The sequence below is a fragment of the Rhipicephalus microplus genome, chromosome 6, assembly GCF_043290135.1.
Source record: "Rhipicephalus microplus isolate Deutch F79 chromosome 6, USDA_Rmic, whole genome shotgun sequence".
Taxonomy (NCBI): domain Eukaryota; kingdom Metazoa; phylum Arthropoda; class Arachnida; order Ixodida; family Ixodidae; genus Rhipicephalus; species Rhipicephalus microplus.
In genome coordinates, this window is record NC_134705.1 from 105,974,993 (window position 1) to 105,987,519 (window position 12,527).

The 12,527-nt window shown below is 50.4% G+C and overlaps 1 protein-coding gene across 5 annotated transcripts in view; it reads left to right on the top strand.

Annotated features, from left to right (window-relative positions):
* LOC142765408 (uncharacterized) overlaps positions 1-12,527 on the top strand; it is a 228,458-nt gene that overhangs the window by 83,326 nt on the left and 132,605 nt on the right. For 3 of the 5 annotated variants that reach the window (XM_075866375.1, XM_075866377.1, XM_075866376.1), the window contains exon 8: positions 5,170-5,208. The exons of the other annotated variants lie outside the window; for them this stretch is intronic. In XM_075866375.1, the coding sequence (XP_075722490.1) occupies positions 5,170-5,208 (39 nt within the window). The remainder of the gene's footprint in view (positions 1-5,169; positions 5,209-12,527) is intronic. 5 annotated transcript variants of the gene reach the window in all.

The following is a 12,527-nucleotide window of genomic DNA, read 5'->3' on the forward strand; positions in this document are numbered from 1 at the left end:
TGTGCAGTTCAAATAAACACTTGTTTGTTTGCAGCAAGTAAACCCCTGCTATAATACCTTTAGGCAATGGCGGGCAATAATCGAATGAAGAATAAAGAAAAGCAAATGTACCGACCTGTTTATCCAGAACAGTCACTCCGAGAGGTTCAAAGAAAATAGTAACTTTTGAATAGATTTGCTTTCAAATGAGTGGTGTAATGGAGTAGGGAAGGTCTCCAGATATTGCAACCACCAGATCGACCACCAGAATTTTCGTAGTGTCACATGAATTTGCGTCCACGTGTTCACTTCACCCTATACATCGTAAATGCCAACGTTTGAATATAGTTCTCGTATATATAAATATATATATAAATATATATATATATATTGTCATGACCAAGAAAGACGCTGGTGCTTGTGCGCGTGGGCAGCTAAGGAAATGTAGAGGAAGAAGAAGGCAGAATAAGAACGGCTGGCCCAGGACCGGGTATGTCTCTTGTTCTCTGTCTCGCTCATCACAATGGCGCAGCCGACGAAGAAGAAGTCTTACGTCCCAGCTTCGTTATCCAGGACAGCCGCGATAAGTGATTCTTACTGTGCAGACCTTTTTACGACTATATGAAGCACCGTTTAACCCTGAACAAATTATTTTTATTTCCAATCCTGACCAATTCTTCTCCGTGCATTGGCCCAGATTTACCAAACCACAAATAGTATTTGTTCAATCATTACTTCAGCCCCTAAATGTACACGTTCGTGATCTGATTCCTTTAACTTAGAAACAAAATTCTCCAGAAATTGTTTACCATGATATCTTCCCAACTCACGCAAAGCTATTACCTACAGGCATTTTAAATGGTTTATTGCAGGACCATTTAAGTACTCTGCCAACAAATGTCATTATAGCAACGGACGCATCTCAATTACATGAAAAATCAGGCGTTGGAATATATTGCCCCATACTTGATTGGTCATTTTCACTTCGCTTACTGGACTTTCTTCCTGTCTTTCTGGCTGAATTCATGACAATAATGTTAGCTTTGCGAAAGGTAAATATTTCCATTTCAGTCGTAGCAGTCATAACTGATTCATTATCAGTGTACTCTTCTCTGTCCGCATCTGGTCACTCACCTACAGTGAAACTTTTTAAATCGTTGATCCCCTGTAATCTCCGAAGTATTCATTTAATCTGGACACCAGGGCACAAAGGTTTGTTGTTAAACAAAATAGCTGATTCTCTTGCGAAGGCAACCCTTTCGACACCAATAATTCCTATTTTCCCTCATACAGTATACATTACGGTGGCGCGATTTCGCACACTTAAAATCAGGGAAAATTTATCTGACCCTGCACTGACGGTTTCTCCAGAGTACAAACACTTGTTATTTCTTTGGCGCAGTGAACTGACTAATTCAAGGATTATGGAAGTTGTCATCACGAAATTTCGTTGCCGCGTTACCTCCCTCAATTTTTACTTGCATAGATCAGGCATATTGAATTCCCCTATGTGCATTTACTGTAATCAAGAGGAAACGATCAGTCATTTTGTATTACATTGTCACCGTTTCGATTTATTCAGGCAACGCATACTAGCACCACCTCTTCAAAGACTGGGCTTGCAACTATCACAACCTGATCTTTTTTCATTTGGAGCCTCTACACTGGGTTTCAGCCACAGGGATGTTTTATTCGCCGTTCAAGAAAACATCACTGCAACTAAACGATTTTCTTGCTAAATTGCTTTATCACTATTTTTCTTCTTTTTTTTTCTGCAAACTTGATATCGGTATTTCAAATCAAAATTAAGTTACAAAAAATTTGTAGGAATGACGCAATGCTGAAAGTTTAGGGCAAATTCACCTTATAATCGGCCCATCCCCTTCTTTGGGTACGAGCCATTTGCACAGGGAAACAAACAAACAAAACAAGCGCCGCTTGAGGACGGCGTCAAGGCCTCCTAGGTAGCTGTTCACCTGCCGCCACTGCCAGCACCGTTCGGGGATGGCGTCAAGGCCTCCTCGGCGGCTGCAGTACACGCTACCGGTACCATTTCACAAGGGACGCTGTCCACGCGTCCTTGGCTATATATTTTGCCGTCAGCGCAATGCGACAAGTGAACCCTCTGCAGAAAGCCACCGGTACATGTCTTCGAGGTTCGTCGGCAGCGCGAGCTTCTCCATCAAGGAACGCCGTTCACACTTCCTTGGCGATGGGTTCTCACCGCCCGCTTCAGCCACCCTTCAGACCACCTGTGCACAGCATCCAGGTCTCCCCTGGGGTTCTAAGATATGACCTGATTGAAACCCTGCCACGATTTCACGGCAGTGACCCGCACCGGCTCCTGTCCCTTGGGAATGCCACTCACGCTTTCCATGGCCTACATTACCGTTGCGGTACTCTTTCAACAAACGAGCCACCACGAAAAGCTGTCCAGGCTTCCCTGCTCGTCGACCTCACCGGGGTGAGTGCCGCAATTGCTACTTACTCAACGACCGCGACCACTAACTCTTCGGGCTTAACGCCCGACAGCACCGTGGACCTGCGGTGTACCATTGCGCTACTCCACGTCGAGACTAGCGAACTAACAGCGTTGATCACCGAGTGAGCTCCTACAATGTTGTCAGCATTGTGTGCCATTCACGCAGTGTTGAATGTAGCTGCCTCATACGACCTTTAGGCAAGCACACCGGAGCAACGCAGGCAGCTTCGGTCTTCTCTGATCGAGCTCTCACAGCAGCTCGACTGCTTCGCGTCGGTGATCTCTGCGTTGCCACCTGCCACCTCACAATCACCAACCGTGTGCAAACTACCAGAATTCCACGGGGTCCGGAACGACGCCGACAGCTGGGTGGCAACTGTCAACGCGATAGCAATGCGGCAGGCCTGGGCGGAATCTCAGAAATGGACCGTGGCTGTAGAGCTTCTTCGGGAAGGTGCAGCGGCGTAGCACCGGTATGAAGGCTGGAAGCAGCAGTCATGGGCGGAGTGGAGCTGCAAGCTCATAGCTGCTTTCGGTCGTAATCCTTAACACCTCTCCACCACCACCCCGTCCAACGTGGGCGGTATCGAGGAGCAAGCTCCAGAGGCTTTCCACCTCGAGGCTACAGCTGTGCGCTGCAGCTTACAACAAGAGAAGTTCCCGAACCAACTGCGGCCAGAGGCCGCTACCGAAGTCGGACCTCTTGAAGGGCGTTGCTCCAACGAAAGAGCTGCAGAGAATCATCTCGACTGTGCTGCATTGCACTTCCCCGACGCAACCCCATTCGCACACTGAGTTGAAGTGGAGCAACACCTCGAAGGTTCCTCGGAGCCCTCCAGCCGCGCGGCAGAAAGCTTCTCCGCCTGTCTTACGAATGACGTCAGACGCAGGTGCGACACGCCACTGCTGCTCTCAGTACCCGCGCCGGTACACGATGCCATCATGTCAGTGGAAGAGGCTGATACCAGTCCTCATACAGCTCAGTTAGAGAAGCCAGCCCAAATATCACCTTTACTGAGGCAAGTGGAGACACCAGCATCGCCTATGCTTGAACCGCGTACGGTGATGGCGCCGGTAGAAGCCAAGGTACCCAGCGCGTTTTTTGGGATACTCTTTCGGCTACCCTCGTCCGGAGTTCAACGTCTGCCGATGATTTTGCGGCCCGTCCAAAGCGCGTTGTCAGGTGCATGTTTAGCTGCTTCCCACAGAGAGTCTCTGCATGGCCGAGACCGACCACAACGATCCAGCCAGTCTCGACCTCCCGAGAGACTTGTGAAAGACTCTGGCACCCAGTTTCAACGTAGCCAAGGCCGACCTCCGAGATGCAGTCACTATATCGACCGCCAGATCTACATTTGGCAGATACAGGGACCAAATCGCGGCCGAGAGCGTCGGCCGCAACGGGGCAGCCAGTGCCGGCCGCCTGAGTCCACAGCACGTTTTCAGAAAACATCGTGGCGTGCAAAAGAGCGACCAACTCGAGGAAGCCAGTGCCGTCTACCAGAGATGCTTCCCCCAGACCGTCAATCCATGTTGCATTGTGGTCCGGGCTGACCACCATGATGCAGCCAAGCCCACCCACCAGAAACTTTGCCGCCAGCTCCGCGCGCGCGCAGTCATGGCCAAGTGTCATGACCAAGAAAGACGCTGGCGCTTCGGCGCGTGGGCAGCTAAGGGAAGATAGAGGAAGAAGAACGCTGACTAAGAACAGCTGGCCCAGAATAGGGTGTTGTCCCTTGTTCTCTTTCTCGCTCATCACAATATATATATATATATATATATATATATGTGCGGTAGAAAAACAGGTCGACAAACGTGCGAAAACACAAGTTTTACTAACAATTCTGCAGGTGGGCCTGCCCTTTGTCAGAGTGAATGGTTACAGATCCCACACAGGGCACTTATATAAGCCGCTTCTTTGCGTATCACACGGCTAAGTCATTACTAGTAGATTGAGAAACAGATTATATATCACCAAAGGCACGTGGCTATAGTGTATATACAACTCAAAACGCGTATCATTGTACAATAGTGAGTTGGCACGTGTTAAATACCCCACAACTTGTGTGCAATGAAACAGGTCTACAAAATAACAAACTGCGCACGCCGTCCCTCACTTGGCCACAAGTTCTGCGGGATAATAGCAGCCTAGGAACATTCAGTAAGCTTTTAAAAAAGAAAAAGAAGGTTAGAGAGATAAAAACAATATCAAAAAACAGGCAGAGGAAAATAAATGCGATTAAAGTGGTGAAGTGACAAAGGCCACCTACTATATGTACGTAATAAGAAACAAAAGGTTAACATCGCGCAAAGAATGTACACTATCCAGTAAGACAAAACGATGATTTACTTAGGCAATATGCAAGTAAGCATACCCAGGCTCTCGTTCATTCCGTCAGATAGTATTTTGAATTTATGAATTAGAAATGAATCTTTTACTTAGCGAACACAAGGGGGTGTTCACAATCACTGCAAGTCTACTCAAGGGAGTTTGACGAATAGTCAGCGTTGGTAAAACGGTTTCCCCAAACATAGACGTCATGTGGCTGTTGTGAACAGCGGGATGATATATATATATATATATATATATATATATATATATATATATATAGATATATATATATATATATATATATATATATATATAATGCTGCTTTTTTGGATACTGTCGTTGGCAATTCTAAACAATCGCACTGTATTCTTTTCAGTCCCCACCACAATTAAGCCCGGTTCCCGGTCCAAGTAGGGTGAGTGTTTCAACCTAAGCAAACTACGTTGTTAATGAAGTTTAATACATGTTCTTCAAATTTTCTATCTGATACTAGAGCAAACTGGAATCGCAACACTGCAGCAGACATTCACATTGGTACCAATTTCCGCATGTTCCCAAGTATCTGAAGAATTACCTAAGATTACTTCAGTCCAGAAGAGTGATACGTTATTGAAAAATATTCGGTATGATCATGACGAGAGACGTAAAGAAGGTTTATAAAAATTTTAATCACATTACTCTTCTTAAGAGGCACGTATAACTAAGCTCATAGGTACACGTCTATCGAAACGCATGGGCCAGCTCAATGGCCACGAATCTATCCCTCGACTACCGAGTGACAAGTTGATTACTTTGAATGTCCTTGTGCCAACGTAGCTGAATTCACTGGAGCATTATTCAACCAAGATGAGGTAATAGACATATTGGCCTTGTTATGGCTGTGTGCATGTTGTCTTTTTCTTTTATGCCACTTAAATGCAATAAAAGTAAAAGGAGAAGTCCTCACGATGACTCCGTTACGGCTACTACTTTTCATTTCATTGTTACGAAAAAAAACTAGAAGACAATCTACATATGTACGTATATACAATGCTACCTCGGTGACTTCTAAACTTGTTGTTTGAACGGTATGAGAACATTTCAGGCTCTTATTTTTATTCGATCAGCTACCACAAGTCACAAGTGTTCGTGTCTTCAAAAAAAAAACATGGAGCACTTTATCGCTTTGCGGCTCATTAGAGATGGCCATGGGCCTATATTATCTCTAACGTAAACGTTTGCTTTATGTCTAGTGTTGTACAATACGTGTTCGCGTCGTTATATATCCATTTTACGTTGTTATGTGTGTTATTGCAACGTGCAAGTTCTTAATAAATGGGTGTCTAAAACATCGCCCCAGACACTCACGAAAATATTTGGCCATTAGTACACCACACATTGTATACACAAAAAATAGCACCCATAACGTGGACAGAATATTTAAAGTCCTTCACTGTCTCCTTGCGCTACCGAAGTCCTAACCTAACAGTCCCTCATCTTAACACGAACACAAGGAACGAGGCTGGTCTCACCGCAGCTCGTAGGCTCTTCTCGAGCTGGATCACGTTGTCCGCATGGTAGACCACGCGGCTCCTTGAAGGGTAAACACCACCAACGTAGCCGCATTCCGGCCGGACACCTCCGCTGAATCTCGTGCCCGTAGTCCGACAGCTCCGCGTTGCTCGCACGGCAGACAAGACGGCTACTTGAAAGGTAGGCACTGCCACCGTAGCAGCGTCCCGGCTGGACACCTCCACTGGAACTCGTGCCTATAGATCGACAGCTCCACGTTGCTTGCACAGTAGACCAGGCGGCTACTAGAAGGTGAGGCACCACCACCGTAGCCGCGTCCCGGCCGGACACCGCCACTGCAACTCGTATGCGTTGCCTGACAGCTCCGAGTTGCTCGCACGGTAGACAAGGCGGCTACTTGAAGGGTAGGCACCACCTCCGTAGCTGCGTCACGGCCGGACACCGCCGCTGAGTCTCGTGTCTGTAGCCCGACAGCTCCGCGTTGCTCGCACGGTAGACCTTGCAGCTACATGAAGGGTAAGCATCGTAACCATAGCTGCGTCTCGGCCAGACACTTCCGCTGGATTTCGTGCCCGTAGCCCAACAGCTCCGCGTGTCCTCGGGCCCAGAATGCATTGAAGCCGCAGCACCTTAGCGACGCATGACCGTTGCAGGTATTACGCAGCAGGTAGCTCGGGCTCAGCTGTTCCCAGGCTCGGGTCTGGATCCCAACGGCTGAGAAGCGAGCCCCGTCTTCTTGTTTCTTCTCTCGCCCCTTCACTGAAGTGACGCAACGTAGTGGCAACACGAACTGAACAGCTTATTCCTTGATACATGATCTTTTTATAGTGCGCCTAACCATGCATTGGGTTTGTTTATTTGTGTTTTGCTTTTTCGGCCTGGCTCCGCCGGCCTGTGCTATCACTGTTTTCACAGCGTTTCGAACAAACGCTATCACAGCGTTTCGAACAAACGCTATCACAGCGTTCTCTATACAATTCGACTATTAGAGAAACCCTCGCGCCGAGGGGTATAGATTCCCGCACAGCCGATGCCGCGACATTCGATCGCCGACGCTCACTAGCGTGAACGTCGTTTCGCCGGCCGCTGCATCACCGCCTGTGTATTCTTTCAGTTGTTAGGGGAGCACAGGTTCGCTCCAATAAACTTGTTTTCCTTATAGAAAACTCCGTCGTCCTTTGCTACGTGACATCTGGTGGAGGTGCTGGCTACATGAACCCTAAGCCATTGCCAAGCCGACAAGCAAGCCCAACACGACAAGCACGCCCAACACGTGTCAGCCGCCGACAGCAAGGCCTTCAGCCACAGTTTGGACTGCTCCCGGATAGCAAGAGGACAGAAGACGTAAAAACCACGATAATAAACGCAGGCAGCATGACCAGCGCTACCAACCCTCCCGTCGTTATGCAACAACCTCGTGAGCCCCCATCGTTCCGAGGATCTCCTGTTGAAGACCCGGAAGAGTCGCTGGAGAAGCTGGAGCACATCCGTATCTTTAACAGGTGGGATGACGAAAAAACGTTTCGTCATGTTTTCTTCTATTTGGAGGATGCAGCTCGAACGTGGTTTGAGAACCATGAAGGCTCCCTAACCAACTGGACTGTCTTTAGGAGCGAATTCGTCAAAACATTCACTACGGTTGTGCGGAAAGAACGAGCCGCCCTTTTGTTGGAGACGCGAATGCAACACCCTAACGAAGGTGTTGTACTGTTCGCTGAGGAGATGAAGATGCTGTTCCGGAGAGCTGACCCCGAAATGGCAGAAGAGAAGAAGGTGCGCTTTCTGATGCGGGGAGTTAAACAAGAGCTCTTCGCTGGACTCATCCGCAACCCCCCTAAGACCGTCGCTGAGTTCGTTACCGAGGCTTCGATTATCGAGAGGACCTTGGATATACGTTCGCGGCAATACAATAGACCACTCAACACCTTTTCGGTGAACCCGGTAAACGCCCCTGGATTTGCGACGGAAGACATGCGGGAGACCATCCGCGCCGTCGTTCGCGAGGAACTGAGGAAATTGTTCCCAGCAACGCCGCAGCCCAAGGTCGCCTCCCTCACTGATGTCGTCCGCGAGGAGGTTCAGCAAGCACTGGGGAATTCTACGCCGTCGGAAGCATCTTACGAACCACAAGCGATGACCTACTCCGCTGCTGCTCGTCGACCCCGACCCGTCCCAACCCGTTATCAAGAGGCCCCGCCGTACGCCGCCCAATGTCGCCCGCCCGACCCCCTGTAACCCGAAACTAGGCGCCCAGAAAGACCGAGGTGTGGCGAACGCCAGATAGTCGTCCACTGTGCTACCACTGCGGAGAGGCGGAACACGTCTACCGCCGCTGCCCGTACAAGAGGCTGGGTTTGCGTGGGTTCTCCGTCGACGCACCCCGCCCGCGAGGCGGCTAGCACCCATTTGAGATCGAAGAATACCTGTCGAACACCAGCCGTGGACCAACCCGTTTCAACCGTTCGCCGTCGCCTTCCCGTACAAATCCCCCAACCGTCGCAGCAATGCTGACTTCGCCCGTGGAAGTTCACCAGCCCACGAGGGGGAAACTAAAAGCAGCAACTTCTGGATGTGAAGTTGCACAACGGCGAGTAAATGAAAACCCTCCAACGACGCAAGACCATGATTCACGACATGCCCTCATCCCGACGACCCGACGACACGCTGACGAGATCCCCGAAAACGACGACAGCTACGCTGCGCGACGCGTACCCGAAATGACGAAGCCTGCCGCTGAGAAGACGATGATGACGACGCATAGTGCCCGACCATCAACACGCGCAAGCCGCGATACGACGCCCCTACGCATCCGAAATTCGAGGAAAGCGGCATCCGACGTCCAGTTGTCCATCGACGGCCTTGACGTAGTCGCCCTCATCGACACGGGAGCCGACTACTCGGTCATGAGCGGGTCATTCGCGTCCAAGCTAAAGAAAGTTACGACCAGATGGGACGGTCCGCACATACGCACAGAAGGAGGCCACCTCGCGACCCCAAGTGGAATGTGCACATCGCGCGTCACCATAGACGGCACTACGTACCCTTCGGAGTTCATTTTGCCTAACTGCTCCCACAATGTAATTCTCGGAATGGACTTTTTGACGGACAATGGCGCAATAATTGATCTGCAGACCAGGTCGATAACATTTTCTTCCGATCACTTCTCGACGCCGCAGCCGAACCTCGGACACCGTGTTGCTGTAAGGATCACCGACGATCACGTCAACCTGCCACCCCGCGCAAGCTTGATGATCGCCGGCTATTGTGAAGGTGCTGCTCCTGACGTCGACGCTATCGTGGAGATTGACCAAAGGTTGCTTCTAGATCGCGGTGTGTCTGTCGCAAGAGGCATTGCGCGGTTTAAGCAACGCAGATCCCACGTTTTAGTCACCAATTTCCCCGAGGAGTACCAGCATCTAAACAAGGGCGCTGCAATTGCGTTCCTCGAAGAAACGCAAGAAGCGAGTCAAGTGATCGCGGTCGCCACCTTTGAACGCGCACGCGCAGATGCTTCCAGGCTGCCACATCCTTTCGACGTGAACCCGACACTGTCGCAAGAAAACCGGGACAGATTACTGGAGTTGCTCCGTCGCTACAGCGAGTGTTTTTCCTCGAACTCGAAGTTACGTCAGACACCTTTGGCGAAGCACCGAATAATAACCGAAGATGCAGCACGACCTACCAGACAGTCACCGTACCGCGTTTCTTCACACGAGCGCAAAGCCATCCGGACTCAAGTAGATGACATGCTCAGCGACGACATAATACAGCCATCGAAAAGTCCGTGGGCTGCGCTGGTTGTACTCGTGAAAAAAAAGATGGCACTTTAAGATTCTGCGTTGACTACCAGAGACTAAACAAAATTACCAAAAAGGACGTGTACCCCCTGCCACGAATCGACGACGCCCTCGACCACCTCTGTCACGCCAAGTACTCCTCATCCATGGACCGACTACTGACAAATTGAACTGGACGAGAGAGACCGAGAGAAGACTGCATTTATAACCCCGGACGGTCTGTACGAGTTCAAGGTGATGCCGTTTGGGCTGTGCACGGCGCCCGCAACGTTTCAGAGAGTCAAGGACACTGTGCTAGCAGGCCTGAAGTGGCACACTTGCCTCGTGGCACACTTGCCTCGTATACCTCGACGACGTTGTCGTATTCGCCCGTACTTTTGACGAACACCTCACAAGGTTGGAATCTGTACTCGAGGCCATTCATACGTCGGGGTAACGCTGAAGCGTGAGAAGTGCCGTTTCGCGTACGAGGAACTCAAGTTCTTGGGTCACGTCGTGAACGCCGCGGGAGTCCTACCTGACCCGACAAAAACATCAGCCATTGCGAACTTCCCAAGGCCGAAAGATAAGAAGGGCGTGCGAAGGTTTCTCGGACTGTGCGCATACTACCGGCGCTTTGTCGCAAACTTCGCATGCATTGCAGAGCCACTCACGTGCCTGACGAAAGAGAGCACCCTTTTCAGCTGGGAAAACGACCAAGAAAAGGCATTCTACGAGCTGCAACAACGCTTGAAAAACCCACCCGTGCTCGCTCATTTCGACAAAAACGCCGAAACGGAAATTCACACGGACGCCACTGATATCGGTTTGGGTGCCGTCCTCGCCCAAAAGCAAAGCGGTTACGAGAAGGTAATCGCCTATGCAAGCCGTGGGATGTCGAAGGAGAAGAGAAACTACTCTGCCTCCGAGAAAGAGTGCCTGGCTATCATATGGGCCATTTCAAAATTTCGCCCGTACGTCTATGGTAGACCGTTTAAGGTTGTGACAGACCATCATGTGCTGTGTTGGCTCGCCAATTTGAAGGACCCCTCTGGCTGTCTTGGGCGGTGGAGCTTGCGCCTGCAAGAAATCGACGTTACAATATTCTACAAGTCTGGCAGGAAACACTCCGACGCCGACTGCCTGTCCCGCGCCCCCGTCGACCCACCACCACAGGACTCCGATGAAGACAGCGCGTTCTTCGGAGTCGTGACAGAGAGCGACCTAGCCGCCCAGCAGCGTGCCAACCCTGACCTCTGCGCCATGATCGACTAACTCTAAAGACGCAACGTCGCCGTGCTTAGGGCGTTCATGCGCAACTTACCAGCGTTCAGCCTCAAAAACTCTATCCTAGTGAAGAAGAATTTCAACCCCGGAACTAGAACGAATTATCTACTTGTCATCCCCGCAGACCTTCGTGACAAAATTTTGGAAGCGTGCCACGACGACCCGTCTTCTGGACATCTCGGAACAGCTCGCACGATTACAAAAATCAAGGCGAAATATTTCTGGCCCCGCCTTACATCCGATGTCACCCACTACGTCCGGAGCTGCCGTGACTGCCAGCGACAAAAAACACCACCGAAAAGACCCGCCGGACTTCTGCAGCCAATCACCGTCCCAACGAGACCCTTCCAACAGATAGGAATGGACCTTCTGGGCCCGTTCCCTACATCGCTATCCGCGAACAAATAGATTGTCGTAGCGACAGACTACATGACGCGCTACGCAGAGACCACCGCTCTTCCGAGAGAACTGCACAAGAAGTTGCAAAGTTCTTTATTAACCAAGTTGTTCTGCGACATGGAGCCCCTGAGGTCCTAATCACGGACCGCGGAACGACCTTCACTGTGGAGCTCTTGCAAGGAATCTTACGCTACAGCAACACGGATCACCGAAGGACGACGGCGTACCACCCCCAAACGAACGGACTAACGGAATGGCTGAATAAGACAATCGCGGATATGCTGTCTATGTACGTCGACGTTGAACATAAGACGTGGGACGAAGTCCTCCCGTATATCACGTTTGCGTACAACACGGCTATCCAATAAACCACGCAGATGACACCGTTCGAGCTCGTCTACGAAAGACGGCCGAATACAATGCTCGACGCCATGCTTCCGCACGTAGAAGACGACGACCTCAACGCCGACGTCCAAGGATACCTCCAACGTTCGGAGGAGGCCCACCAGCTCGCTCGAGTTCGTATAACGGACCAGCAACTGGTGGATGCCGGACGCTACAATTTCTGACGCCGAGACGCCGAGTACCATCCTGGAGATCGTATGTGGGTTTGGACTCCCATTCGACGACGTGGACTCAGTGAGAAACTTCTACGACGCTATTTCGGACCCTACAGGATTCTACGACCTGTTGGCGAACTAACGTCTGAAGTGATCCCAGATGGTGACTCCCGTATATCACGACGACGCACGCGGCCCGG